Source organism: Copadichromis virginalis, linkage group LG3 (assembly GCF_057382275.1).
Source record: "Copadichromis virginalis isolate Kocher_CV1m ecotype Utaka linkage group LG3, C_Virginalis_male_GT1.1, whole genome shotgun sequence".
In the NCBI taxonomy this organism is placed as follows: Eukaryota; Metazoa; Chordata; class Actinopteri; order Cichliformes; family Cichlidae; genus Copadichromis; species Copadichromis virginalis.
The window spans coordinates 35,689,705-35,714,639 of record NC_140620.1 but is presented as its reverse complement, the minus strand read 5'-3'; the positions used below and the strand labels follow the sequence as shown (position 1 = coordinate 35,714,639).

The 24,935-nt window shown below is 41.6% G+C and overlaps 2 protein-coding genes across 4 annotated transcripts; both read left to right on the top strand.

Annotated features, from left to right (window-relative positions):
* Positions 1-453: 453 nt before the first annotated feature.
* LOC146714376 (E3 ubiquitin-protein ligase TRIM39) lies at positions 454-8,403 on the top strand. 3 transcript variants are annotated; one of them, XM_085450831.1, is made up of 7 exons: positions 454-535; positions 1,494-2,505; positions 4,900-4,995; positions 5,078-5,308; positions 5,849-5,996; positions 6,120-6,146; positions 6,235-8,402. In XM_085450831.1, exons 2-7 carry the CDS (start codon positions 1,537-1,539, stop codon positions 6,786-6,788), a joined length of 2,025 nt encoding a protein of 674 aa, XP_085306957.1. In that variant the 5' UTR covers positions 454-535; positions 1,494-1,536; the 3' UTR covers positions 6,789-8,402. The 3 variants fall into 3 exon arrangements, with proteins under 3 accessions (XP_085306957.1, XP_085306958.1, XP_085306956.1); XM_085450832.1 differs by having other exon boundaries at positions 467-535; positions 1,562-2,505; positions 6,235-8,403; XM_085450830.1 differs by having other exon boundaries at positions 475-535; positions 1,431-2,505.
* An 11,644-nt stretch (positions 8,404-20,047) lies between these two features.
* Positions 20,048-24,226, top strand: LOC146714375 (E3 ubiquitin-protein ligase TRIM39-like). Its single transcript, XM_085450851.1, has 6 exons — positions 20,048-20,626; positions 20,736-20,831; positions 20,940-21,173; positions 21,367-21,514; positions 23,050-23,076; positions 23,180-24,226. Exons 1-6 carry the CDS (start codon positions 20,048-20,050, stop codon positions 23,710-23,712), a joined length of 1,617 nt encoding a protein of 538 aa, XP_085306977.1. The 3' UTR covers positions 23,713-24,226.
* Positions 24,227-24,935: the final 709 nt, after the last annotated feature.

The following is a 24,935-nucleotide window of genomic DNA, read 5'->3' as shown; positions in this document are numbered from 1 at the left end:
TTTGTTTTTTTACAACCACAGCTATCGCTCTCTGGTGGCCTTCAGGTAGAATGCAGGTTTAAGACACTTCCACGTTGACTTATTCTTTTTTAAAACCTGGATATTACATCCATGTTTTTATATGGTCTGTGCTTCTAATCTTTGTGCTAAGCTAACAGTCTAATATTTTTTTGTGTTTTAAATTTTGCCAATTTGAAAATCCTACAATTATTAACACAAAAAATTAAATCCTCAACATGTAAGCGTTCTCAGATTTTAGTGTTACTTCTGCTATTTTAATTTCTTTGTCAAACTCCTGAATTTGACCCTAGCTAATGTGCTGTATTCTCTGAAGACTTAAAGCTATTCCTCCTGGAGCTTTGAGGGTCATGGCCAGAGAATATTTGTATCTAGGTTAAAAGGAGACTGAGGGAGCGGGGTATATTTTGGGTCTGAGTTGAGTGTGTGTTTGTGTGGGGGGCGGCTGTAAGGGGCAGCGGTTACAGCCTGTCTCATATGTCAGTGCACTGTGGAGTCTCCAGGCAGCTGCTCTCTGGTGAGTTTCCCAGATCTCTGTTTTTTGTCTCTCCCTTCACCTCCTGTGTTTTTAATTTCCACAGGGTATCATCTGCTTCTCTGTACACAGACATAACTCTTAGGGGAGTATTGTTGTTGGATTTTTTTTTCTAATAACATTTTTATTCTAATGAGTGCTGACCTGTGGTATGGACTTTCTTTCCATTGCAGGCAGGGAATTATAGATTAAAATAGTTCAAGAGAAGACTTCAATCGTAGAGTTATAAGTTTGTATATTTTTAGGTACTAGGTGTTCATTTATCAAAATAAGAAAGATTAAGCGCTGCCAGCACTGCAAGACAGGTCATGCGGTACGCTAGTATTTTTGGAAAAATCTTAATCTGGTCTGTCACGAACACCTAGGCCTGAAGCTGCCTGTCTTATAGGTCAAACCTGCTTACTTGCAGCTTCACAGATACATTTGTGTCGCAGTGTACCAGCGTACAGGAGAGACATAATAATCTTTAGCTTGTGATATGGAGTTTGCTTTTAAAAAGAAAAGATTAGGAGTTAAAATTCATGTGATGATTCTATTAATTGCCGTCCTCTGATAAACTTATTATAGTTATAGTTGTATTTATCTATAAATTTCTTGGGTCAGAAATTAAAAGCAGTGTGACTATTACAATATGTGGCCACAAGAGGGCAGTATCAATATTTAAATACTTTCAAAATATCTTAATATAAATAATGATTATGAAAGATGTTGACTATGTTTTGTATTTAAATATTGACATATGCATGTAAGCTCTTAAAATGAGTCGGGACTAATCGGGACTCATTTGTCATTATTCTAAATGTTTACCTAAAACATTATGACCTGTAATTTCAAAGCATGTAATGATAAATGAGTCCCGCCATGCTTTGCTTTGTAGATCTGCTTGTAGACGACATCATTAAGGTCATGCCATCTAATCCTAGCGACCTCGATATCACAGCAGGTTTGATGACCCATTCAAAGGCTGGTTGCTTGCACTGAAAATGACCCTGCCTCTCCGCCGTGCAGGAATGGCCACTACTGGGAACCTTTCAGAAGAGCAGGTGCACTGCTCCATCTGTCTGGACGTCTTCACCAACCCCGTGTCCATCCCCTGCGGACACAACTTCTGCCAGAGTTGCATCCTGGGATACTGGAAAAGCAGTCCTTTGTATCAGTGTCCTATGTGCAAGAAGTCCTTCTACAAAAGGCCCGATATTAGTGTCAACACTGTCTTGAGGGAAATTGCAGAGCAGTTCAAGGAGATTAGGATTAAAAGCATGGAAGGGAAGGGAAGCAAGGAAGAGGGAGAAGGGAAAGAAAGGAAGTGGACAATAGAAAGGAGGAAAAGGGAGGATGAGGAGAGGCTTTTGGAGAAAGACCAGAAAGAGCAGCTTTTGGAGGAGCTGAAGCTGAAACAAGAGGAGAAGAGAAAGAAAGAGGGAGTGAAGGAGAAACAAGGAGAGAAGAGGCCACAGCAAGAAGACTTACCACCTTTAATCCCTCCAATTTCACCTCGAAAGACCTCTCCTCCACTGGCACACCAAGCCACAGCACAAGAGCCACCGCCTCCACTTCCCCAAACATCACCCCCACCCTCACCTCAAATCTCTGCTTCTCAACTTCCTCAGACCTTACCATCTCCTTCTTTCTCTTCGCTCCAATCTCAATCTTGGGAGGAAGTCTTGTGCGACGTTTGCCTTGGAGAAGGTAGGCCGAAGGCGGTCAAATCCTGCCTGGTGTGTCTGACTTCCTACTGCGAGGAGCATCTGAAATGTCACTCAGCCCGCTTCACTAAGCACAAGCTGATGGAGCCCGTTGCCAACATGGAGGACAGGATGTGTCCGAAGCACGAGAGGCTCCTGGAGCTTTTCTGTAAGAAGGATCAGATGTGCGTGTGCGTCCTCTGCACCGAGACGGACCACAGGGCTCACTACACAGTCCCTGTGGAGAGAGAATGGACAGAGAAAAAGGTGAGACAGATGCGCTGCCATCCAAATATAGGACAGGGACCAAATGTTTATCTGTGCTGGAAAAGATTTCAAGATATTTGCGGGTCAATTCTTGCCGGTTCATCAACTGCCTCCCCCCGGACCAGCTCAGACTTAGCTAAAGGAACTCAAGTGGAAAGATTCATGTCTTACTACCGCTGTTCTCTTTTTTGTTGGAGGGATAGTTTCAAATCCATTATCTAAAAAACCACTTGACCTAGGCCCTTCAAAATGTTTAGAGTAAAAAATTGGTATCACTGTTCTATAAATATGGACTCTTGCGAGTGCAGCCAGAGTTAACGTAAAATGATGGATGCTTGAAGTCACGATCGCTGACAGCAGATCTGGAGAACTGCAGAAAGCACAGTTATACAGATAGGAGACTGATATTTTGTTTACACCTTGTCATGTACGATTTACGCAGTATTTTTTAACATAGTTTAAATCAGGTGATTGGTGCCAAAGATAAAACAGATAAACTCTCATACTTACACACGGAGGACTAAATGGAAAAGCTTCAGACTTTCGTTAAACACACTTCTGCTTGAAGTGTTTGTTTGCAGGCTCAAATGTATTACTGTTACTTGTACATGGTTGAAGACTAGGATGGGACAGAGCCTTTCAATCTGTGGCTCCACAACACTCCAGTTTCATTTGCCAGACTCTGTTGACTCCTTCAAAAGGATTCTTTAGTTATTAATATGAATAAATATGACCTTTTTTGGAGATGCATACTACTGTATGCGCTGGAAGCAGAGCAAGATATTTTCATTGAATTATTTATGCACCCTCATTTCTCAGCAAGAAGTTCTCTTTTCTTTTTCTTTCTTTTTTTTGTCTTATCAAGAAAAAAGGATCAGCTCAGATGGCACCCAGTACACACCCTCTCTGCTATTTATAGTCAGCTAATTGTTCATCTTTAGTTAATGTCATAAGTTCACAGATTCCCACATTCAAAATGGTGAAAGATATTCAAATGATGGTTATGATGCACATTTTTCATTGTTAATTGTTAATCGTATCGTTAGTAATGCACTGTAGATAGATCAACCACATAAAAAAAATATTATGTAGAGTGCTTAACAGATTTATAAGATCAGCTGTGACAGAAATGACAAATATTTTTGAAATTTGTCAAAAATGTTTGTATACAGACATTTCTGGACTTCACTGGGAAGTCAGAAATTAATTAAGTGTCACATTTAACCCCAGAAAGTTGATTCTGTTCATTTAGACGTTTGATTTCAGTGGGAGAAGCGTTTTGTCACTCGGGTCCTGACAAAATTTTAAGATTTATGGCTAAATTTAGTATTAGATATATCATTTAATAATAATAATGGATTGGATTTATATAGTGCTTTTCAAGGCACCCAAAGCGCTTTACAATACCACTATTCATTCACTCTCACATTCACACACTGGTGGAGGCAAGCTACAGTTGTAGCCACAGCTGCCCTGGGGCAGACTGACAGAAGCGAGGCTGCCATATTGCGCCATCGGCCCCTCTGGCCAACACCAGTAGGCGATAGGGTAAAGTGTCTTGCCCAAGGACACGACGACCAGGACAGAGAGCCCGGGGATCAAACCGGCGACCTTCCGGTTACATATAGGCTTCCCAACCCCCTGAGCCACGGTCGCCCCATTTAGATCAGGGGTAGGCAACTCCAGGCCTTAAGGGAGTGTCCTGCAGGTTTTAGATATCACCCTGGGTCAACACACCTGAATCACATGATTAGTTCATTACCAGGCCTCTGGAGAACTTCAAGGCTTGTTAAAGAGGTTATTTAGTCATTTAAATAAGCTGAGTTGGATCAAGGACACATCTAAAAGCTGCAGGACACCGGGCCTCGAAGCCTGGAGCTGCATACTTCTGATTTAGATTTAAATAGAACTTGCACATATTGGTGGATTAACCATTACAAAAATATAAAAAATATTTTCATAATTACAAGTACTGTTAATTTAGGGCAGCTGTGGCATAAACCTTATATTGGGTGGTGGTCTAATACATTTATTAAGCACTAAATGACCCCTTGGCACCACCAAGCTTTGACCTATTGTGCCCTTAACATGTCAGAAAGGTTTGGTGATACAACAGGTTCTGTTGTTTGTGAGTCTATGAGTTGAATTTTTGTTTGTTTTTTTGTTTACTTTTACTAAACTAATGATTCAACCTAAACCTTCCAGGATTTTAAGGAAACATTAACACGAACAACTATGCTGCACAGACCTCGCCTTGTACAGCAGGCTGGTCCACAGTGTCTTTATGATGTTATCTTCTCTGTTGCCTGATTACAACTAAAGACTAATAATCTTTTCACATCATCAAGTTTATATTTACCACAAGTCATGCCCGTGTGATCTGATACTGTGCAGGCACAGCTTAAGAGGACAGGAATAGACGTTCAGCAGATGATCCAGGACAGAGTGAAAAAGGTGGAGGAGATCAAACACTCTGTGGAGCTCAATAAAGTGAGTTTTTACCTTTGCATGGCCACGTCACAATCTACACTCACATGGTTGTTCAACATACATGTGCTTTTTGTACTTTCAGGCCAGTGCTCAAAGAGAGATTGAGGAAAGCATGCAGGTCTTCTCGGAGCTGGTGCGCTCCATCCAGAAAACTCAGGCCGAGCTGGTTTTGGTCATCGAGGAGAAGCAGAGGCAGACGGAGAGGTGGGCTCAAGGCCTCATTACTGAACTGGAACAGGAAATCACTGAGCTAAAGAGGAGGAACACAGAGCTGGAAACCGTTGCTCGGACTGACCACATTCATTTCTTAAAGGTGAGAGAGGCTTTGTTTCAGTGCTCAGTGTCGGGGAGCCAAATTTAAGTTGTGGTACTTGATATTTTACCTTGCAAGGTGTACAAGTTCATGGATATTTTTCTAATTTTTCCTTATTTTTTTCTTCATTTCAAAGGATTTTTATGGTAAAATGACACTTCCAGCATTTTGTTAACCCTGTTTTCCAGTGAAACCAGGTGCCTTTTACAGTATTCACTAATAGCTAAATTAAATGACAACAGCGCCCTCTTTCTGCTCTACACTGTATTGCATTCCAATACCTGCAATCCAATCAAAGAGTAGCTTTGCAAGTTTTTTTTGGCAGTGTTTCATAAATAATGCCCATTCTGACGCAACCCTGAGCATTTGAGTCTCTTAATTTGGAAATAATTCTACAACCATATTTGTTTCTTAGTTCAGAAGCCTTAAAATCTTTGTGATCTGTGGTTATTTGAAAAGAACCATGACTGTGGTCATCTTATTTTAGTCAATAACGTGTTTCTAAGTTGTTGCCCCCCCTTGGGCTGTATCTTTCTGCAGAGCTTCCCGGCCCTCAGCACTCCACCATCTGTTAAAGACTGGTCTGAGACCAGTGTTCCCACTGACACATGTGTTGGCATGATCAGAAAATTAGTGTCCAAACTAGAGGCGACGTTGACTGAAATGATTGACAAACTGTCTGACAGTGGTAGGACTTCCATAAACATTCAAAAATACCTTTGTTACTGTGTGACTATTCATTTTATTTTTAAAAAAAGTAAAGATGTATAAGAAACATATCTTAAGAGAATGTTGTATTTTGTTTTTACAGAGATCAAAAAAGTTCTGAAATATACAGGTAAAGCTTTTTTTACTTATTTTTCTTTCCTGTGTTTTCATCATTAAACTCCCCAACAAAATATATCCTCTGTCTCGTTCTTCTGCAGTGGATGTCACTCTTGACCCTGACACAGCTAACCCGTGGTTGCAGCTCTCTCAGGATAGACATCAGGTGAGACACCTGGGTGCCTGGCAGGACCTCCCGGACCACCCCGATCGCTTCGACACGGTGGTTATAGTATTGGCCCATGAGGGCTTCACTTCTGGCAGACACTACTGGGAGGTCCAGGTGGGGGAAAAGGATGACTGGTACCTTGGTGTGGCGAGGTCATCTGTTAACAGAAAGGGCAGGATCTCTGTAAGCACCACCCAAGGCTATTGGGCTCTGGCCATGAAGAAAGGCCAGGGATACAGAGCGTCAACATCCCCACCATCACTGCTCTCCCTCGACCCTAAGCCCAAGAGAGTGGGCGTGTATGTGGACTACGAAGAAGGCCAAGTGTCGTTTTATGATGTGAGAGCACGGACCCATATTTACACCTTTGAGGATACCTTCACTGAAAAAATTCTTCCATTTTTCTACCTGTACTGCTGTGACAAAGCCTCTGACACCATCGTCATCTGTCCTGTGAATGAGAAACATCTGATCAAGCAAAGCTAAGGACATAAAAACAAAAGTTGTTGTAGCTATACCCGATTTAATTACATGTGAACTGTAGCTAAATATGTTAATTATACATCCTGTGAATTTGTAGCCAACATGCTTGTAAAACACAAACCTCAAATGACGTTCTGGTAAAAAGAAACAGTGTTGACAAATTTTGTATTTCAAGATTGTTTGCATATTAAATACATTGTGATTTGATTAGCATTAAAAACTGGGTGTGCAGGAAGACAAATCATAACAATAGAGTAATTTTATTTTGTGAGTAAGTGCAATTATTTTCTTGCTGAACATTTAATGGAAAGCTAGTTACTACATTAATGTAAGCATGGTAGAAACAGATCTTGATCTAAGTTCAGTTAGCTGTTTCTCTAAAGATTGCAGCAAAATGTTTAGAAGTCCCAAAATCTACTGACGGGAGGTCTTTTGCTCAACAGTATGTTACACCTCAGAAGTTTTATGCATGTTTCTGGGTTTACTTTAGCAGGACTGGAAGCATTAGTAAATGGCCTGTATTTGTATAGCACTTTACTAAGTCCCTAAGGACCCCAAAGCGCTTTACACATTCAGTCATTCACCCATTCACACACACATTCACACACTGGTGATGGCAAGCTACATTGTAGCCACAGCTGCCCTGGGACGCACTGACGGAGGCGAGGCTGCCGGACACTGGCGCCACCGGGCCCTCTGACCACCACAAGCATTGTCTAAAAGAAAGCAGTTTCTACCTGTTCCCAGGCCTTATGCTAAGCTTGTTTAATCTATAAAACCATACCAGGCATACAGAATGAGATAATCAGTTCAATTCAAGACAGTTTTACTTATAGTACCAAGTCACAGTTGCCTCAAGGTACTTTAATTTGCAAGGACCCTAAAATATATAGACAAACCCCACCAACCAGATGACACCCTGTGAGCAAGCACTTTGAAGACAGTGGGAAGGAATAATATTGTTTACTAAAGAACTGATAAGGAATAAAAGACTATCATGGCAGCCAAGAACATAAAAACACAGGTGTAATCTTCACACATGGGTTGTAGTATAGCCAAAAAGGACAACATTATTACAAATATTTAAAATGACAAACTATTTAAGACCCAAGTGGGTCCATAAAAGAGATCAACTTAACAAAATTCTACCCAAAAGCCACAACAAAACATAACTCAAACTGACCTGCCCAAATCTTCTTTCATTTTTAATGGCAGCTTGAATCCAAAGATGTTGCACTACTGCCATCTCCTGGGTTTTACTGTTACATCACTTCCAAATCCTTAGATCCTCTTGATGAGTACAGTATTTCTAAAAAAACAAAACAAATAAAACAGAAACAATAAACCACACACTTCCTTTTATCATGACTTAACCACTCAGCCACCTTTTCAAACTACAGTTTCTACCCTCAACATTCTCATTTGACTAACATACTTCCTGCAACTAATAAACACATATTCAAGCGTTTCCATAGGCTTCTTCTTCTTCTTCAGTCAAGTTTAACGGCAGCTTGCATCCAAAACTGTTGCATTACTGCCACCTCCTGGCTGTTAATCGTCCGTCATTCCTGAATCCTCAGATCCTTTTGATGAGACCAGTATTTCTCAAAAAACGAAAAACCACCACTTTCCCTTCACCATGACTTAACTCTTTAACCACTCGTTCAAACGTAAGTTCCCTTCCACCACTCATTTCACTCCACATCACCCTCCTGTGACCATAGCTGGACTGGCCATCGGGTATACCGGGCATTTGCCCGGTGGGCCGCTGGCGATTTTTTGTTTTTATGGGCCGATGGTTTTTTTTTTTTTTGGTTTTTTTTTTAGGGTATATATAATGAAAGGTGTTGGATTGGCCAATTGGTCATGATCGACTCTGGGCTGGACCAATTACAGCCGAGGAGGCCGGATGCACCCTCCCCCTTGTTTAGCAATCACGTGATTTTCGCACATTGCATGCTGGGAACTCGTGGCAAAACAATCCAAGTACCGCATCAAATGCAAGCATTTGCAGCACCGCAAAAAGTTCATTCTCCGGTTCCAATACCTTCCTGTTTTTTATTTGCCGCACAACAAAGGAATGTACAAAACAAAAGGAGAAGAATGGAAGAATGCCGGTCCGTACAAAGACAGACTCGACGAAAAGACAAAGAAAAGATACGAGGAAAAAATCAAACCAGTGAAAGGGTCAGACAATATTGTGTTTCGCTTCTGTTATAACCATGGTACATTGACAAAAACATATACTTTTATTCACAGGATAAAACAGTTGTTTTGTATCACTAATTGCCCAGTACGATTACAGCATACAATATTATTGTCACTGCTACATTTCTGTAATGAACCAGAAATTATTTCCACTACTAATTAATTACCGTTGAGCTCAACGGTCCTATTAATAAACGGTTAACGAATGTGTATTTATGACGACGATTTGTGAAACTGGTAAACTTACCTTTGTTCGTACGATGGTCTTTCGTTCTACACGGTGCATTTCAAGGTCCTGTACCCATCCGTCGGTAAACTGTACCTGGGCTTGTTGCAGTGACCTGAAGTTACTAAACTTCATGAGTGTATGCACTCACTCCAAGAACCGTATAATTATAAATCTGGTGAAAGTTGGGCAGCACGCTAACGTCTTTTGTCCACTCTGTGTGCTAGTAAGGGTCTAACCCTTTCACTGGTTTGATTTTTTCCTCGTATCTTTTCTTTGTCTTTTCGTCGAGTCTGTCTTTGTACGGACCGGCATTCTTCCATTCTTCTCCTTTTGTTTTGTACATTCCTTTGTTGTGCGGCAAATAAAAAACAGGAAGGTATTGGAACCGGAGAATGAACTTTTTGCGGTGCTGCAAATGCTTGCATTTGATGCGGTACTTGGATTGTTTTGCCACGAGTTCCCAGCATGCAATGTGCGAAAATCACGTGATTGCTAAACAAGGGGGAGGGTGCATCCGGCCTCCTCGGCTGTAATTGGTCCAGCCCAGAGTCGATCATAACCAATTGGCCAATCCAACACCTTTCATTATATATACCCTAAAAAAAAAAAAAAAAACATCGGCCCATAAAAACAAAAAATCGCCAGCGGCCCACCGGGCAAATGCCCGGTATGCCCGATGGCCAGTCCAGCTATGTCGTGGAGGCTGCTGTGCACATACAAAAGTCAGTTCTTCCGCTGTGAAGCCGACAATTCAGTGTGTGCAAACACGAAACGACACCACAGCACATTTAACGTCAGTGCCTGGAAAAATATGCTGCTCTTGGTCAGTGCCATCTGCATGGAAAATATAGCTTCCGCCAGCTGAGTGAAAACTCTTCATAAGAGGGATAAATAATTTCAGGGCAGCAAGAAGGTCTTTTCTTCTAATCCACTGGCTGGTGTCTTTCTGACGCTTGCATATTCTCACTGAGCCTGTGCCGGTTATCTGTGTAGTCCAGCTTCCTCCCACGGTTCAAAGACATCAGCATTAGGGTTAACTGGTAATTGGCTGTAGGTGTGAAAGAACAATTGTATAGGTCGTGCTCCAGCCCCATTACAGCTGAGATTGACTCTTGTCCAACCGTGACCCTGAACTGGATAAATGGAAGGAAATGAATGGATGCATGGGATTATTTAGAAGAAATGGCTGTAGTCTTTAGGTCTGCATTCTTTCTAATGGGCTGCAGAGGGCAACTGTCAGGTTACAAAAGGAGGTTCACTTGATATTTATGGGAAAATGACCTCTTACACTCAGTCTCTACATTTAAATTTTCTTAAATATATTTTAAAGAGGTGACCTTTTTTTTTTTACTAACAGTGAGTTGCTCTTTTAAGTAGCCACTGTTCCTTGATTTCCCAGTCAGATCCAAGCTTCAACTTTGACAACCACTTTCAAAACAGTAAGATGACAATCGTCAAAATACTCAACTCAGCTAATGTGGTGGCACTGCAGGAGCAAAAACAGACTTTGTGCCAATCTCCTTTTTTCTTTTCTGTTTATTTAAAAAAAAAAAAAAAAAAAAAAAAAAAACCCAAAAAGTCTTCAGTCATATAGATTTGGTTTTACATCTTTACATTTGGACAGGTGTAACAGCTATTCACTAACTGTGGCATATAGTCTCATTTTATTCCAGTACTACCTGTGGTGCATTGATATCCCTGTGTTGTTGTTTTTGGATTATCAAAACTAATGTGAATTCAATCCCATGTGAAGTGTTTCATTGTATTGTGACAGAGGGGTTAGGGTTACAGTTGGGGGCTCAAGTGTGGTGTGTAGTCTGAAGGTATTTCTATAATGCATAACTATGACATCACAACAATGTGACTGGTCACTTGTAACGTTGAACCTGGCCCAATGGGAATTTTGATGATCAGGAACGACACCAACATGGTGAGATCTCCTCATGCAACTGCAAATAAGCTAGTTTGAACAACTATGACTGACTTGGCATGAATCACCCCAGTCATGCAGTCGTCTGCATATTCATATTGTTGGCTTCCATTGAAAGTTTTGCATCAACAAATAAAACAAAGATTTCTTTTTTCTTCCCGTCCTGTTCGGTACTTCAGACAATTATTCTGATTGCTAAAGGCCAAGAAAGAAGGCCAACAGATGCAAATCTAAGAATAAGTGTGCCATGTAAAACACCACACGCTTTACACTAAAGTTTTGCTTGCTTATGTTTTCTCCTCTTAGAACTGGCCACAATGAGGCAATATAAAGTGAGATCATAGATTTATATTTGATTTTAATAAATCTTGACAAGACAAAATAACTCAACTCAACTTAACTGTTAAAAAATGTGCATACATGTTCTTTTAAACTGTCCATTTTTCTTTTCTCAATTAAGAATCAGTCACCTTTAACCCTTCCACTGCCAGTTAGGGCCTTGTGGTGACAGAATCTGGGAAACGTCTGAAGTACTCCAGAGCAGCAAGCCTCTCGTCTGACTCTAGGAGGTTTGACTGTCCCATGGTGTTTGGGACAGAGAGCTTCACCTCTGGCCGACACTACTGGGAAGTCCAAGTGGCCCTGACAAATGGCTGGGATGTGGGTGTTGCCAAGGAAAGTGTAAACAGATCAGGAAGGTTTTTTTTTCTTTTTTTTCTTTTTCTTTTTCTTTTTTTCTTTTTTTTTCTTTTTTGAAAAGAGAAAATGGATTCTTTGCCACAGGAAAAAGGTTTTTGGACTATAAAGTTCACTCAGCACCCTCCACAGTTCTCTACCTTTTCCCTAGGCCAAGGTTAATAGGAGTGTACCTGGACTATGAAGAAGGCAGAGTCTCCTTTTTTGACGTGAATGAGAACTTGCATATTTACTCTTTCACAGGAGAGTCTTTAATTCTAATTCACTTCCTTCAACAATCTAAATGAATAATAAGATCAAAGTTTAGAACTCAGATGAGTGCTGCACAATCTGAACATCAAAAAACACTTGGAAATGCACAATTTAAGATTAATAATTGTTTTGTTTTTTTTAAATAAACATGGTGATAGATACTGACACAGATACGTAACATGTATAATTAATTTTTGAACAAAGTGTTACAGTAGTATACTACATCAGAACAAACCTGGTTTTGATTGGGAAAACACCGGTCTGATCAACAGTTTGACTGGACATATATTTGTTCTTGATCCTATAAACTCATTGACTGCCACATATATTTTCATGCGAGTGTAAATACGCTATTCACTGCTGTCTTGAACTGCCATATATACATATTTTGGTTTTTCGTTTCCACATTGCTGTTTGTTGTGTCGGTGACAAAATGCTGGTGATGGTAATGTTTGGTGGTGTTGGGTTTTGGCGTTTTTGTTTTTTCTTGTCTCTACATTAAAGTTATCAGACTTTGTTTCATGAACAGTGTTTCATTATAAACATTCAGCTCAATTTTTGTGTGATTTTCCAAATGGAAGTTTATTTAGCACTGCAAATGTTTTGAGCTAACAAAAAAATTTCTTCCAAACAGCCAGCCTTACTTCAGAGTAATTTTGACCATTAGTTGTCAAAAGAGCTTTTACGTGTTTATTTGGACACTGGCTGCTTTTCACTTGTGTTCAGTTCAGTCTTTATACCTGACTAGTTTCACAGGAGTGTGTTGTGTTGATATGTGTTTTTTTTTTTCTCTTGTCAAACCACTTAACAATAATTCAACCAGAAACGTAACTTAAAGAAGGAACTAGTCTTGTCTCTACACCTAACATCTTAGCGAAGATCTCATTTTAAATAGTATCTTTGGGCACTTTGACTCACAAAAATATTTGAATAAAATTGTTGATGGTAACAATTTCATGAACTGCATATATTTGCCCTCAGATAAGCATAGAGCAGAAAGCCGGGAGGGGCGTGAGGTTCTGGGGGTGCTCCGTCTCTGGGCTGGGGCCCTGGCTGGGCCTGGGTCCTGGTTGGTGTGTTGCCGGGGTTGTGGGCGGGTGGGTGTATGGGGGCACAGCCCTGGCGCAAGGTGCCGCCAGCTCATTGAGCCACCTAGGGGGGCTCTTCAACTGGTGGGGGAGGCTGTTACATCTTGCAGGAGGTCTCCTCTCTTCAGGAACTCACTCTGCAGGAGGGGGAGATATAGGAGAGGTGGAAGAAGATCTCAGCCTGGGCGTCTATTGTCTTGTGTAGTCTGGAAGATGAGTGGATGACAGGGTGGGTGCAGTTTTCTCTTTGGTGGGGTCGGGTGGACTGTCCTGGGCTCTGTGTGGACAGGCGGCGCTGCTGAACTGGGCCCCGGTCCGGATGGGCCTGGGCCCCCTTTCCCTGGCGGGTTGCGGAGTATGGGGGTGCCTACTGGGGTCAGCGGGGGAGCTGACCTCAGTAGCTCCCCCGCTAAAATAAACCTTAGACTCAAATGTTAGAACAAGCTTTTCCCCGCAGCACCCTGTGTAATAAATACTCACAAAGAAAACGGCGGCTGTTACAACTTTATGTCTAAAAATGTATCGTTTCATGCATCGGCTAAAACACTCGACTCCAGCTACATGACGCGCAGCTGGAAACACTTCACGCAAGTCGAGCTGCCCGAGATTCACAGAATTTACAGAAAATGTTACATTTTTGTGATTTATATCATTATCGGGGCGATAGATAGAAATGTTGGTTATATCACAAAGCCCTACACTCTCATTACACATACATATAGGATCTTGGGGTGGGCACGCTACACGGTATCCAAAAGACCATCAGGGCGTACACCTCACCCCTGGCGTCGTTGCCCACCTCTCAATTTTAAATACACGTAGATATTGAGGGCTAGCAGGAGGGACTATGCGCTTACCTGCTGCTCTCTGGCAGGTAGCTCCATGCCCTCCTGGGTTTTAAATGCACCTTAGAACACACATGTATCAACACTACATATGAGCGGGCGGAGGGAGGTTTGGCGTTTTCACACACCCCCGTTCTCTGCGGCCTGTTGGAGCGGGGGGCAAGGAGGAGGAGTTGGCCGTCCGATTGGGGTCTGGAATGTGGGGCCTCCCTGCTGCTGTGGAGTCGGGGCGGTCTGCTTCTCAGGGAAAAGGGTCTGAGTGCAGTTTCCCCCACCAGGGGCAAGGGTACCTGGACCCGGTTCGTAGAGTACGCTTGGGGAGTGTGATCGTGTGTACAGCGTCTCTTTATGTCTGTCTCCACGTTGGTTGAGTGTGGAGTAAGTGCATATGAGAGCATGAGGGTGGGAATGTATGTTTGTGTCTGTGTGTGCCTGTATGTCTGTGTCTATATGTCAGGTTGGGTATCAGACGCCACCTCTCTGGGCACATCTCAGGCCCTCCAAGGTTTGGAGGCCTATCTCCCCCCACCACCACTTCCCCTGCCAGTGGCGGACTCCCTCAGACATCGGTGCGTTGGTGGTTCTTTGTGTCCGGAGATGGGGGTCCAGGTACACACCGGCTCACTCCTGGTGGCTGCTTGTCGGGGCCTGGAGCCTGGGGCTCGCTCGGGCCACTTCGGGGGTGGGGTGCCCCCGGCCTCTCGGCCTGGGGCTCGGTCACTCTGGCACAGCTGGCTGCCGGCGGAGCTCCCGGGCACGTCACTGCAACCCCCCCTGGCTTCTGCTCCGCGGCTGCTGAGTGAGCCCTGTTACGAGTTCAAAATTGGGGATGGAGACAAGAGAAAAAACCACAATAACAACACTGGTCCGGCCGGGTTAAGTCAAACGATGATTTTAATAGTCACACGCGTGGGAGATGGACACTGTATGCAGACAGCCTCAGATCTCAAAATGGTGGAGCATTAATCAAACTCTTATAGCCTCTGGTTCTCCCACCTTATCATAAAAGCCTAAACATTCACATGCTTTTCTCTCACACGGCGCCTAAGCTACGACCTTGGCTCCCCGTTTATCTGCTCCTGCTGAGTTGGGGCAGAAAACTCCAGTATGCTCTGTTCTCTTCTACTCAGACAAATAAGGCGATGACTTTCTGCAAATAGTATTTCTTATAACATCATAAAACAATATCATTCATCCACAATAAATCAGCAGTCTAATGTAATGCAAATCAGTTTAACTAATGCAATAGTTATCAGCTTCTTCTAATTCAGGAGAATAATGCAAACTAAAACTACATAATAATTCACAATCTTTAATTAGGGGTATAACATGGCATAAAATAATATTATAATTTAACACTCCCCCTGATGAGCTCGTTAGAATAATGAGCTCACCAACACCCTATAATCCATTGTGGCCGGGTTCATTTCTTCTCACTCCTGAGGTCCTTTGTCCCCCTGATGGGCGAACCATACGTGAGATGACCTCTGTGTTTGCACAGTTCAGGTGCAAGACAAACTATTATTACAACAATATCAGGTACATATGACACTCCCCAGTTCTCCCACAGCTTTATTTGGTGCTACCTTATACCCTTCAGACGTACTCAGACTAGAACCTCTGTCCAAGGAGCTTTTAGCCTTTATTTTATTGCTGCAGCTACCAGTGTCGTCCAGTTGGGTGATCCTCTGCTCTTCTTTCTTCAACCTCAGGGGTTAGACAACCCTTCAGTCGTGGCACAGATCAGGGGATTATTCTGCCCCGATTTCAAACAACGATCTGTGTATCCTCGGGTCCTGTGTGTCCTCCAGAAAAAGATCAGGAACGCGTCCCCCTTTTGCCCAAGAGCCTCTCGAACCTCGTTGGTCTGGTGTTCCTGGATTTCCGCCAACCCCTTCATGGTTATTGCTGTGTTTATGGGATCCATCCTTTTGGAGTGACTAGCTGGAGTCCAAACGCCATGACACTTGGACCCAGTTGGTGTCTCGGCAGTCACTGTGTCTATCTCTGCTGCGAAGGATCCTCGTATCTCTGTGACCTCGTCTGGTGCCTGTTCCTTTCTCTGTAAGAGACAGAAAACCAAAACACCTCTCTGCCTAGCTCTAATAATTTAATGTTGTTATCTACTGATCTTCTAGTGATTCAGAATTGGCTTAGAATATTCAGAATGTCCCAGGGACTTATTCTAATCATATCCTATGTGTGTGTAAGCGTGTTTGCATTATGCCCTCTGCACTCAAGGCATTTTCCTACACTTTATCAGTCCGGACCATCACGCCGAACGAAGCTTATGACCTTCAAAAGGCCGAGTGCCAACTCATTATAAGTACATTTGCAAGGTGTGTCTGAAAATTACTAAAACCACTCATATTAAGAAGAGACATCAAAAACAAATTAGCCATTTTTAATCTTCACATTTGCCCCCCAAGAAATCATGTGTTTGCTTCCGCCTACTGTCCCTTATGGAGACACAATATTGCAGCTACAAGGTCTCCCAGGTTGTTAAGTTGATCTGCGTGTAATGCTCTGACTCAAGTATATAATCTTAAAAGAATGTCATTTAATCAACTACCACTACTTAAAACTTAACTTAAAGATATAATTGAATAAAAGATCACAAAGAATACCATGATATCAGTGTTATGTAAGCGCGTGCGGCCTTCTATGCTCGAAGTCACTCCACACCATAGATCAGCCAAACATCGCATTGGCTGTAGCTTTTAACCCTTATTAACTTGAGCACAACTCTATAATGAGCAACAAACTGCAATATGTATAAAAATGATCATGGTTACACCTGCAATAGAAGATCATATGATTATCCTGACACCTGTGAATATACGATTAAGAATAGAAGATTAACCTGCGATTATAACAATCACTGGAACACAAATGTTAGGACAATGTCAAAAGCTTCAATAAATGTTTAATGCAATGCTTATTATATGATTCTGGTGCAATAATAATGCTGATGCTAAAATAACAGTAAAACACCCCCTTTTATCCCGTTTAACTTGACATCTAAATGTTTATCTGGGACTCTCCTCAGGGACAGTGGCGCGGCTGCCCCTCTGTTGGTCTTCCTTGGTCTCTTGTGTTCTGGGGGCCTCTGGATGTCTGGAGTCTTGATCTCCTCCATACCTGCTTCATGCCCTGGAGGACGGGGCTGTGGCCCCCCACACCCTCTAGCAGATCATTACATGAAGGAACCTTTTAAAAACAAGCGCGTCCATGCTCACAGGTGTACACACGGGTGCTCACGCACACAAACTACACCCTTTTTGGCTCCTACCTCAAAGCACACTGTGCGCTGTCGATCTTACGTGCTGCACAATAATGTTTAATATTTAGTATTTACTGTTATATTCCCATAGATCATCGTGATGTTCTTTATTATGTTGCTCTTTTTTTCTTCTGCTTGTTTTCTTTTTTCTTTCTCAACAGGTGATCCAGGTGATTGATATATGTATTTTTTGTCTGCTTATTATGTATTTTTTTTTTTTTTTTTTGCCCTTTATCACCGTCCCTCTTCCCCACTGTTTTTCTTTCCCTCTTTTTTCTCCCCTTTCTTTTTCCCAGTCAAGTCTGTCCCATAATTAGCAAGTGAAAATAAAATAAAATAAACAATAAAAGATGAATGAAATAGACCATTACAGCAAGGCTGGGATGGTGTATTTGGTAAAGTAAATCCGTTGGGCACCTTTAGACAATAATTCTGATGGCAAAAGAGCCAAACGGGACAGGCAAAAAAAAAAGAAAAAGTATACAGCAGAAAAATAAGTAGTTAAATTAAATTAAAATCATTATCATTAAATCAAGATTAGGGGTGTAAGGACTAGATGTTACAGTCCCTGATAATGCATTGCTTTAGATGGAGAGACTCTTGAGGGATGGCTGTTATGAGGAAAGGCAGCCTCACTTTTGCACATTTAAACTCCTCAACCAGGCTAGGGATAGGCAATGACAGTATCCCGTCGCTGTAGAGTCCAACGCTGCTGAGGTACTTGGGAAGTCAGAGCTACTTCTTAACGTAGGAGCTCACTAGCCTCTCTAGTCAATTGGCATGATTGAGTGAGACCTCGTAGATTGTCAATGGCCACAGTAGTCTGGGTAATAACCCAAACTGGAAGCACCAGAGCTTAAGTTTCTCTGGGAGTGCAGTGTTGTTAATCCACTTGAGGTCATCAGCCAGGTTCTCCCTTAATTGTTCTAGTTGCCACGTATCGTTGAGGTCTGCATTATATTACCGTCACAGGCTCTTTATGGGCTTCTCTAAGACTGTTGGAATTGGTTCTTCACTGATATAGAATTGCTCGGCTGTCGGTTTTCCTTTTATGATGGAGATGCTGCGAGATTTACTCGGCTTAAACTCCATCCTTGCCCATTCTATGTTTTCCTGGAGCTTCTGTAGCAATCGCCTAGCACATAGTTTAGTTGTTGTAATTATGGTCATGTCATCCATGTAGACCCTAATAGGAGGAAGACGGACACTCCTGAGTCTCTCACCTCCCACTACCCACCGGGATGCCCACATGACCAACTCCATTGCCATGATAAATGCCAGAGGGGAAATCGTGCAGCTTGCCATTACACCAATTTCCAGGTGCTGCCAAGCTGTGGTGATGCTCTCAGCTGTCACACAAAACTGTAGATCCTGAAAGTAGGTCTTGACCAGTCCTGTGATGTGGTTTGGTACGCTGAAATAGTTGAAGGCCATCCACAAGCTCTCGTGCGGAACTGACCCAAAGGCATTGGCAAGTTCTAAAAACACCACATGAGGGTCTTTCTTGGCAGTTTGAATTTGGTGCCAGACGATGCTGGCATGCTTTAGATATCTTGAGAAGGCCCGGATGTTGGCCTTCTGCACTGATGTGTCAATATAGTTGTTTCTTTGCAGGAAAGCAGATAGCCTTTGGGCCACGGCGCTGAAGAAGATGTTTCCTTCTACGTTCAGCAGACTGATCTGGCAAAACTGGCTAATGGATGAGTTCTTCTCCTTAGGGATAAATACCCATTGATATTGACTCGTTTAATAATAGTCGGCATATGATAAATAACTGTAATTGTACTTTTTGCATTATTATGAAGTTATGATTGCACACTACCTCCAACTCTTTGATATGAAGTATGATTTGTTTGCCAAAAAAGAGAAAAAATTCAATAAAGTTGAAGTTGAATGCTTTTAAAAATTTGAATTGACCTAAAACAATATTTAGGTTTAATCTGCAAAAATAGCAGCCAGATGGATTCCAATCCACCACAGTCAGTCCACCAGAGTAGTATTGAGCTTCTCATATGGGTTTTGGCAAAATATAAAATGTATAACACAAATGAGACATTCATTTTAAATGCATCATGTTAAAAAAAAAGAAGAGATTGTGGTTTGTTTTAATCTGAATTCATGATTGCATGCTGCTATTTACAGTGACTGATCTTGCGAACATGCTTTGGGAGAAATGTTTACACCAATAAATGTTTGGTTTTTTTTCAGATATGCCCACATGATGCTATTTTCCTGCTACAGCATTAAGTTTCATTTCAGCCAAATGATGTAGTTTGACCACGCCCACTGAAGTGACTGGAGCTTCCCCGGTTCTTCAAGGTTCACTCATATTACTTCCCGTGTGAGAGACGAGTGGTGAATTGTTTGCAGCAGGTTTTATATCTGCATGCAAACGTGGAGTTTAGTCTGTTGGAATTACCGAGTTACTAGAAATAAGGTGAGTCAAGTTAAAATGAAATTGAGCTGTTTTTCTTTTGTTTTTGCTTCTACTGTAAATGCATAACTGTAAGTATGTGATCCAAAATTAAAACAAGGAAAGAGATTGATATGATTATGACTCATTGGGTGTGTCAGGGCTCTCACTGGGAACAGCCAAAACACACACTTAGTGCCAAATCTATTTCTATCTATTTAGCTATTTTTTCCCTTTATATCATATTTCATATGATATAAAAAGCCTGAAAGAACAGAAATGTAAAGCATATCAATGATATTTTCATCTACAGAGATCATGTCAGCTTTTGGTTTCCTCGCTTCATTGCCAGAGGATCATTTCGTCTGTACGATCTGCCTGAACGTCTTCAGTGACCCGGTCACTACACCTTGCGGTCACAACTTTTGCAGGACCTGCCTCACTAAGCACTGGGACAGAAGTGAGTTATGCCACTGTCCAACGTGCAGTAAAAGATTCTATGTGAGGCCCGAATTCTCCACAAACACCGTCATCGCAGAGATTTCAGGCCAAATCAAGAAGAGGAAGGTGGAGACGCTTGAAGACATGGATGCACCGGGGAAAGTGGCGTGCGACGTGTGCACTGATTTACAGTTCAAAGCCTTGAAGTCTTGCCTGGTGTGTCAGACGTCGTACTGCGAAGCCCATCTGGAGCCTCACCAGAGAGTTCCCTCTTTAATGAGACACAAGCTGATCGAGCCAGTGGAGAATCTGGAGGAGAGGATGTGCAGGAGGCACGAGAGGATAATGGAGTTTTTCTGCAGAGATGATCAGGTGTGCATCTGTCTGCTGTGCAGTGAGACAGACCACAAAGACCATGAGACAGTACCTGTTGAAGAAGAAGGGGCTCAGCAGAGAGTAAGACGATGCTGAATTTTATTTTGTTACATTTTTGTTAAAATGAGAACGCGGATCCTTGAAAATGACCACTTCACCCAATTTAATTGCTTAAAATTGTACATTTCAGGAAAATATTGAGTCTCAAAAAGCAAAGATCAAACTGATGATTGAGGAGAGGATGGAAAAGATAAAGGAATTTAATGAGGGCTCCGAACTGCGGAAGGTGAGTATTGAGGCAAATTTCCAAATGTAAAATTTGTCACATTAAGCTTTACAGTGTTCAGTGCACACCTACATGTTTACCAATGGAGCCCTTTTCTTTCTCCTGCAGGTAAAAGCAGACCAAGAGATTGAGGAGAACAATACACTATTCAGTAATCTGATAAACCAAGTAGAAGAGATGCAGGCTAAACTACGATCAAACATTCAAATCAAGCTCAGAAAGTCACAAGAGAAAGACGAAGCGGTAATTCAGGAGTTGCACGACGAAATCGCAGAACTGCAGAGAAAACACTCAGAGCTGGACGAACTTTCACAAAATGAGGACCACCTGTGGCTCTTACAGGTAAGTTGTACAGACTATGACCTATAAGCATCTTATAATAAAATATATCTCTTTTAAAGCCAGGTGCAACAAATTTCTCCATCTTTTATCCATCGCTTTGTATCTTTTCCTCACTCACCCCTGCCCCAATCCAAAAAAAGATCCAACTGAAAATAGCTGCTACTCACTATCATGTCCTTATGAATCATTTCAGACTTTGAAGGCTCTGAGCAATATTTCCGCCTCCAAGGATTGGTCCAAGATCAAGGTTTACTCAGACTTGTGTGTGCAGACGGCAAGGAGAGCCATGGCTCATCTTGTGCACACTTTCAAAACTGAACTGAAAACTCTCACAAAAGCAGGTAAATATCTGCAGCGTTTGTTTTATGTGTGAGGATTTCTCTAGTTTGGATACTTCTGTTTGTACACGTTAACGTAGCATATTAAAATGATGATCACGGCATTTGACTGATTGTCGTGGAGGCTGCTGTGCACATACAAAAGTCAATTCTTCTGCTGTGAAGCCGACAAGTCAGTGTGTGCAAACACGAAACGACACCACAGCACATTTAACGTCAGTGCCTGGAAAAATATGCTGCTCTTGGTCAGTGCCATCTGCATGGACAATATAGCTTCCGCCAGCTGAGTGAAAACTCTTCATAAGAGGGATAAATAATTTCAGGGCAGCAAGAAGGTCTTGTCTTCTAATCCACTGGCTGGTGTCTTTCTGTGTGACGCCTGCATATTCTCACTGAGCCTGTGCCGGTTTACTCTGTGTAGTCCAGCTTCCTCCCACAGCATTAGGGTTAACTGGTAATTGGCTGTAGGTGTGAATGAACAATTGTATAGGTCGTGCTCCAGCCCCATTACAGCTCAGATTGACTCTAGTGAGCCTGAACTGGATAAATGGCAGGAAATGAATAGATGCGTGGGATTATTTAGAAGAAATGACATGAAACTAAACAGCCAAAGCAGAAGTTCCTTTTTTTTTTAAATGGCCAGCAGAGGGCGAATTTGTCTGGTTACAAAAAGTTCACTTGACATTTATGGAAACATGACCTCGTACAAGATGAATGACCTTTGTAAAGCTTTTCCTAAAGACTTTTATAGTCTTAGTCTCTACATTTACATTTTATTAAATACATAAATTTTAAAGAGGTGACCTTTTTGACTGACAGGAAGTTACTCTTTAAGCATTCACTGTCCGTTGACTTCTCAGTTAGATCCAACCTTCAACTGTGACAACCTCTTTCAAAACAGCAAGACGGCAATGGTCAAAACGCTCAACTCAGCAAATGTGATGAAATTGCCAGATTACATTTACATAGTTATGAGTACTCCACATCTTTATGTTTAGGCAAGTGAAACAGCTATTCGCTAACTGTGGGATAAATAAAGAAGAGTTTATCTCATTTAATCCCAGTATTACCTGTGTTGCATCTGATATCTCTGTGTTGGTTTTGTTCTTGGATCATTAAAACTAATGTTGGTCCAGATTCAATGCTCCAAGTGACCAATCACATTGCTGGGATATCACAGTAAGGTTAGGGTGACAGGGGTTACGGTTAGGGTTAGAGTCTGGTGTTTAGTGTGATGGTGTTTCTACAATGCAAAACTCTTTAGTTTTAATCCAGGAACAACACTAACACGGCGATATCTGCTCATGCTACCGCACGTAGTTGTAGTTGTTATCCTGCGTTCACACTAGCATGTCATTGATTTGTCACAAGTTACACCACCCATAGAATTGTCTGTATATTCATATTCTCGGCTGCCATTGAAGAAGAGTTTTCTTTTAATTTGTTGATGCAAATCTCACAGTACAAGTATGTGATTTGAAACACCACACGTGTTTTACACTTAAGGTTTGCCTCACTGTGATGTTTTTTCCTCTCAGAACTGACCAGGATGAGGCAATATAAAGGTGAGTTCATAGATTTATATTTAGTTTACTTTCCAAGATATAAAAGCTCAACATAACTATTAATATATATATGTAACTGACCATATGTCTTTTTTACTTTAAGAATCAGTCGCCTTTAACCCTTCCACTGCCGGCGAGGGCCTTGTGGTGACTGAATCTGGGAAACGTCTGAAGTACTTCAGAGCAGCAAGCCCCTCGTCTGATGAGTTTGGGAGGTTTGACTGTCCCATGGTGTTTGGGACGAAGGGCTTCACCTCTGGCCGACACTACTGGGAAGTCCGAGTGGGCCTGAGAAACAACTGGGATGTGGGTGTTGCCAAGGAAAGTGTAAACAGATCAGGAAGGGTTTTTTTGAAAAGAGAAAATGGATTCTTTGCCATAGGAAAAAGGTTTTTGGACTATAAAGTTCACTCAGCACCCTCCACAGTTCTCTACCTTTTCCCTAGGCCAAGGTTAATAGGAGTGTACCTGGACTATGAAGAAGGCAGAGTCTCATTTTTTGACGTGAACGAGAACTTGCATATTTACTCTTTCACAGGAGAGTCTTTCACAGAGAAACTATTTCCATACTTTTATCTACACAGTAGGGCAAAGAAATCTGAGCCTTTGCTTATTAAGGATTGTCTTTATTTCTAATTCACTTCCTTCAACAATCAAAATGATAAATGAATAATAAGATCAAAGTTTAGAACTCAGAGTGCTGCGCAATCTGAACATCAATAAAACGTATTCGGAAATGACCAATTTAAGGTTAATAATTAACATCGACTGTTGTTCCTGTTGCCTTCTTTTACATTGTGATAAACTATGACACAGATAAAAATACCACGTACAAATTGTTCAGAATGCCAGGCTATGAACCATGCAAATGATGTTTTAAATATGCGCTTGTAGAGTGCGTGCACAGTATATAACAAACTAATCAGTATTATGTAGTGTTAGTTCCATCCTCTGTCTGTTTCAGAGCTTTCATTTAAGGAAACTTGAAAGACTTGAATCAATTTTTTGTTATTACGCATCCTGTTTATTTAGCTTTACTCGAGTGGGGTCAAAATCTTTGACGTAGGATCTCCGGAGTACAGCACCATGTATGGTAGTCACCACAGCTGCTTCTGTAAAAACAGGAACTTTATGGTGCATTAAGTTAACCTCGTAAACTCATGGGAATGGCTAGGAGGTTTGTTTAATAGAGAAAGGTCTTGTCTTTTCTTTTTTTAGATATTTACTTTAAATGTTCTTTTTCTGCAGTTTTTTTCAATGTATAGATGTAATAACAAATTCTAACCAGTCTCAGTCTTTAACATACCAAGCAACTTTGGCATAATCTTATATAAGTAAGGAGAAAACAGTGATAAATAGCTATAACCCATTTAAAATGAAGGCAAACAACTTAAAATATAAAGATATTATTATTTGCAGTACCTTACAAATTATTAAGTAACTCAGGCAGGAAAGAAACACGTTTATTTAACTCTGATATGTTTAATTATTTGGGGCTTTTTTCGTCAGGGTTTGAGCTTTATTAACAGGGCCCGAGTTTATGGGTGTATGCTGTCTAGAACGGCCAGCCCCTTTCCTAGCAGTGGTGGGTGTGTCTATCTCTATGTCAGGAGAACCAAGTGAGCAGAGTGTAGCTCATTGCTGTTAGTGCCTGAGGATACACAAGCTGGCAGTTAGAAAATAATTGTAAGTATTTTTTTTATGAATTATTTCTTTTCTTTCTGGTATTTTGAAGACAGCTTTTGACCATTACATGAGATTTCTGTGGAGGTACACAGCTGAGTTGAACTTGTTTACATTGTTCATAGTTCGTGTGAGCGGTGAATGAGTCATTTTCATGTTATGCGTATTACTCTCAG

Bases quoted from the DNA above. Each gene is read 5' to 3' on its own strand.
- LOC146714376 (XM_085450832.1), top strand. From the start codon at position 496: ATGTCAGTGCACTGTGGAGTCTCCAGGCAGCTGCTCTCTG. The intron at 5,997-6,119 runs GTAGGACTTCCA...TTGTTTTTACAG, and splicing joins TGACAAACTGTCTGACAGTG to AGATCAAAAAAGTTCTGAAA. The intron at 6,147-6,234 runs GTAAAGCTTTTT...GTTCTTCTGCAG, and splicing joins AAAAGTTCTGAAATATACAG to TGGATGTCACTCTTGACCCT.
- LOC146714375 (XM_085450851.1), top strand. From the start codon at position 20,048: ATGTCAGCTTTTGGTTTCCTCGCTTCATTGCCAGAGGATCATTTCGTC. The intron at 21,174-21,366 runs GTAAGTTGTACA...GAATCATTTCAG, and splicing joins ACCACCTGTGGCTCTTACAG to ACTTTGAAGGCTCTGAGCAA. The intron at 21,515-23,049 runs GTAAATATCTGC...TTTTCCTCTCAG, and splicing joins GAAAACTCTCACAAAAGCAG to AACTGACCAGGATGAGGCAA.